Source organism: Poecilia reticulata, chromosome 11 (genome assembly GCF_904066995.2).
Source record: "Poecilia reticulata chromosome 11, P_reticulata-male-v2, whole genome shotgun sequence".
Lineage (NCBI taxonomy): Eukaryota > Metazoa > Chordata > Actinopteri > Cyprinodontiformes > Poeciliidae > Poecilia > Poecilia reticulata.
In genome coordinates, this window is record NC_088840.1 from 22,710,600 (window position 1) to 22,715,578 (window position 4,979).

Sequence of the window (4,979 nt, forward strand, 5' to 3'; positions counted from 1 at the left end):
TGTTTTTTTATTGCTTTAAAATACTTGTTTAATGCAATAAAATACAACTTATTAGAACACACTGTGTGACTGTCTGGATTTTGTTTTGATTCAGTTTTCATGGTGCCTTAGTCTAAACTTACTCCAAATATACTGGATAAGTTTTTTTAATTATCTTAATATTTTACTCAGATTCAATTTTTTTGTGGGGGGATTGATACATTTTAAATAAATCAGACTGGACTCTTAAAAAAAAGGAGCCTTTTATTTCTGGTCTGTTCTGAAGTTTCAGTTTTGCTCAACAGCAAGTGACAAAAATAAATAAATACATGCATAAATAAATAAATAAAAACATGAAGAATTAGCTGTTAGTACAGCGGATCCTAAGAAAATGACAAAAGGCACAAATGTTAACTCGTAAAACAAAAATCAAACTGCAGGATGTTAAATTATTAAAGTCTTATTTCATACCAGATGAATCAGACTAAATGGGACAGGAAGTCGTTTGATCCTGCAGCCAAAATGTGCAGATAGATTAAAATAAACTCATTTATTTTTGATTATGCAAAATATATGAGGTGTTTCTAAGTGTTGCAGTTTGTGAAATCCAAATAATTAAACTTGAACAAACTGAGATGTAAATAAATAACCTTAGATAATCAGGTGAACTTTAGTCTGGTTGCAGAATTAGGAGGTCTAGTCTCAGATTAGTGACGGTTCTGGATGAAGTCGGGCTGATCCGGGTTCAGGTTCTGGTGGGTTCAGGGCAGCAGGTTCAGGTCAGCCAGCAGAGCGTCCACATCAGCGATGGGAGCTCTCCAGTAATTAAAGGAGGAAAACTCGGACAACTCCTCGTCCTGCAGGGAAAACAAGCGTAAAGATGCTGCAGGTTCTGGGACAGGACGACCCAATGAACTCAGAAACGGTTTGCAAACTATCAGCTCGCCTCGTCGTCCTGTCCGCGCAGCTGGGACGTCTTATCCTTCGCCTTGCTGCTGCTGATCGGATCGCCGACGGCGAAACCCAGATCCTCCAACTCCGACAGGTTGAGGGTCGGGATCGGCTGCCTCCAGAAGAGGAACGAGTCGTACTGGCTGCTGGATTTCTCCATCCTGTCGCAGTCTGTAAACAAAAACGTTTAAAATAAACATGAACAGACACGCAGCGCTGTCCAAAGTGAGGCCCAGGGGCCATGTGTGGCGCATGCAGCAGTTCCGTGTGGGCCCTGGACGCAGATTAGCAGAGTTGGATAGAACCTGGTTAGATTTACTTCAGTAACTTTTTGTAAAAATTTATGTTTAGGAATATTTTTAGCACGCTGTACTTCTTACTCTTATTAGAGTAAAATTTCTGGATTTTCTTGCCACTGATTGAAAGACAAACATGTTTTAACCCAAGATTCACCAGACTCAGACACACACCTGCAGGTTTTGTTAAAGTTTCATAAGTTGTTTATTGAAAGAAACCGATTTGTAAAAATATTATTTAGTCTGTTTTTGTCATTTTCTGGCTGCTTATATGAATTATTGTCATTTTCATTTTTAAAATGCCAAAATTTCCACTTTACTCCATATTTTGGTCCATTTAATGATGTAACTTTTAAATATTAAATGATTAATAATTTGATCAGTTACTCAGTATTTGAGCAAACTTTTTACCAAATACTTTTTTACTCCGACTCGAGTAATTTTTTGGACCACGGCATTTTACTTTAATTTCAGTAGAAATATGTTGAAGTAGTGCTACTTTCACCACCTCTTCAGTTTTACTCCAGCAAATGGAGCTGATGCAGACGAAGACTTTTTGTTTTTCTTTGTATGTAATTTTCAATAACAGATGTACATCTTAAATAGAAACTATTCTGCACAAAGCAATTGTTTTTCTCATTTTAGCCATAGTAAATCTAAAGTAATATTTTACTCAAACATAGACAAGTTAAGAGTCAATTTAGTTGCTGAATAATCTAAAGTTGACATCTTGACCAACGAGTTAAGAGTTAAGAAACTGTGCAACTTTCAGTCCCTTTTTCAAACCTTTTACTTAAAATATTAGTTAATTTGTTAAAAAGAAAAGAACACAAAGCAAAATTATTGTGCATTTTTAGTTGAACACGTCAAAATACAAACTTATTTTTTGCAGTGTTTTGGTCTAGTTTCTAATACAAAAATCTTAGTTCCCTTGAAATAAGTTAGTTACTTGTAAGTTAGTAACTTACAAGTAACTTTTAAGCTAAATATAGGAGCTGTTTTAAGTCAATAATTCCTTAATTTTGATTTTAAAAAGTAATAGTTTCACTGATATTGTTACAAGTGAAATAATCTGTAGTGGAACTAGAACTGGTTGCTAGGTGACGGGCTGGGGTTGCTAGGTAACGCCACAGTGCCCGTTGATTGTGAAATGAGTGGAGTAACTTGCCAGTGGAACTAATACTTTTCCATAAATATTAAGGAATTGACCTAAATCAACTTCAGATTTCTTGCTGAAAAGTTACTTTAATGTTGCGTTTGTCTTATTTACAGTGTAATAAAGACAGATCGATCTGTTCACAAGTTAATTATCTCACAACAGAGTGACATGAAATAACAATATTTGTTGATATTTCAACAAATATTTCAAAGAAAAAAAACATTTTATAAAAGGTACGTATTGCAACTTTAACCAGGTCAAACAGCTGAATCCCTGGTAACTCAAACGCAACAAAGATGCTTCAAAAACTCTCCGGCAGCTTGATTCGTTTACCTCTTGTGATGTCATCAACTCCGCAGCTCACAAATCAGCACTAGTAACTTGCTATGCTGTTTATTTTGTAAAATCGTGGCATAAAAACCAATACTACATAACCCGGCCGTGTTTTTATTTTATTGATACATTTATTAGCAATAAAAAAAACACAACAGTGCAGTACATTTAAAGTAAACTAGAATACATTTGTGAAGCCGCAGCATCACAGAGACCAAATAAGACCAAAATGGACGCTCCCGTTTATGGAGCTAAATTAGAAGATGATGGAGGTGATTATTGTTAGCCGGGTGTGGTTCTGCATCAGTCATCCTCTATTCTGTCAAACAGATGCGGATTATTCCTGACACCGACATGAAAAACGGGGTCACCGCAGACGGAAATGCCGCTCAGATTTCTGCGGGTTTTATTTCAGGCTGGTTTTATTCCTGGAAACGCGTCCTGCGTGCGTCAGCTCATTCATATCAGCACCGACAAAAACCTCCAGGCTGCACGGCGTCAAATAAACAAAGACAAAGCGGGTTAAAATCTGCAGCCTGTATCGGTTGTTGGAGATATTGATTATTGGTTTTTGGTGGCGGTGGAGGATCAGCCGCAGATTGAGGCGTTGGCCGGCGCAGAAATCACGACTCGGTCCATAAAATAATAAACAAATCAAAACAGGTTTCACTAAATAAATCAAAACTAGACTGAATAGAGTGTGTAGCTCCTTATTTTAGAAGCGTAATTTTATTTTTAGATTAACCTCATGATGCGGCGAATATTAAAAAGAAACAGGGATAAATACTAAATAAAATTCTTAATCAGCAGAGCAGGTAAATATTTTTCTACCTGTTTGTACCAGGATGCTTCCCTCTCCTTTTGTTCCGCTGGTTTCTTTTTGTAGCCGGTGGGTCAGGTGGTGCCGCTGAGGTTCTGCCGCAGCTTTAATGAGCTCAGCGTCAGGTTAGGAGTTTTATACAGAAGAACTTCCGGTTGAGCACTTCAAAATAAGAGAGGAAGACCCTTTACCCCATCAGTCCAGCCAAATAAAACGGATTTAGAGCCGCAAATATTACCTAGCCTTTTGAAAAGTGATATGGCTGCAGTTTTTAGGTGTTGCTGATGTTTTAGTTTCCATCCACATAGCAAGAAAAATAGATCTTAATACAAATTAAATGTACTGTTAGTGTAAATTAAGTGCAATTATTCCATGAAAATATCCATCCATCCATCCATCCATCCATCCATCCATCCATCCATCCATCCATCCAATTTCTTGACACCCTTGTCCCTTCTGGGTTTGGTAATGAGCGCACGCTGGTACCCGCACGAACCTATTTACATGTGTGCACCATGTGGCCACATAACGAGGTTAAAATTCTAATATTAACTAAATTAACTCATTAGTTTATTTATTTTATGTTGCTCAAGAAGCAAGAAGAGCTGGATGAAGGCGCGGTTGGCTAAACAAATAAACAGCTGTTCTATTCTATTCTCTGAAAAAATGGAAAATCTCCGGCTTTTGAAACTCGTAAAAATACCTTGGGGTTTTTTTTCTATCAAATTTCAGATTCAGAAATGTTCTTATATTTTCTAGACAACGTTCCTCTTTTCAAACTCAGAAATTACCTTGTTTTTTCTAGAAAGTTTCTCATATTAATCTCAAAATTTCTGAAAATCTTTTAGCACATTTTTCACTTTTCATGCTAAGAAATTTCTGAAAATTTGAAGATTAATCTCAATATTATTTTGGTTTTTCTATCAAATTTTCAAATTCAGAAATTTTCTTGGGTTTTTTCTGGAAAATTTCTCAGATTTTTCTGGCAAACGTTGAACTTTTCAAACTCAGAAATTTCTAACTTTTTCAAGAAAATGTCTGAGATGAATCTCAATAATTTAGATTTTTCACCCCCAGCAAAATTTTAAAATGTTCTTATTTTTTCTTAATCTCAAAATGTCAGTTTTTCCTAGCAAATGTTGATATTAATTTCAAAATTTCTGATGTTTTTACTGGTAGATTTTCCACTTTTCAGACTCAGATATTTCCTTAAAATTTCTGAGCTCAGTCTCAAAATGTTTTGGTAGAAATGAACCTTTCCATTTCATCTATAATCTCCCTCGCAGGTTACGCCCAAAAAGAGGTTAACTGTCTTTTTGCGTGTTGTACTCAGATGACTGTCTAACGCCAGAAGGAGGCGCTGTTCGGCCGTTCAGAAGCAGTAAAAAGGGAGGAGAAAAGAGAAAAATGAAGGTCTTCAGTGAAAAAAGAGGGCGGATTT

General features: G+C 36.3%; 1 protein-coding gene across 1 annotated transcript; it reads right to left on the reverse strand.

The window, feature by feature from the left end:
- Positions 1-225: 225 nt before the first annotated feature.
- mllt11 (MLLT11 transcription factor 7 cofactor) lies at positions 226-3,701 on the reverse strand. The gene is made up of 3 exons (XM_008422255.3): positions 3,550-3,701; positions 926-1,101; positions 226-836 (listed from the first exon to the last, which is right to left on the reverse strand). The coding sequence occupies exons 2-3, from the start codon at positions 1,088-1,090 to the stop codon at positions 741-743; spliced, it is 261 nt and encodes an 86-aa protein (XP_008420477.2). The 5' UTR covers positions 1,091-1,101; positions 3,550-3,701; the 3' UTR covers positions 226-740.
- Between the last annotated feature and the right edge of the window lie 1,278 nt (positions 3,702-4,979).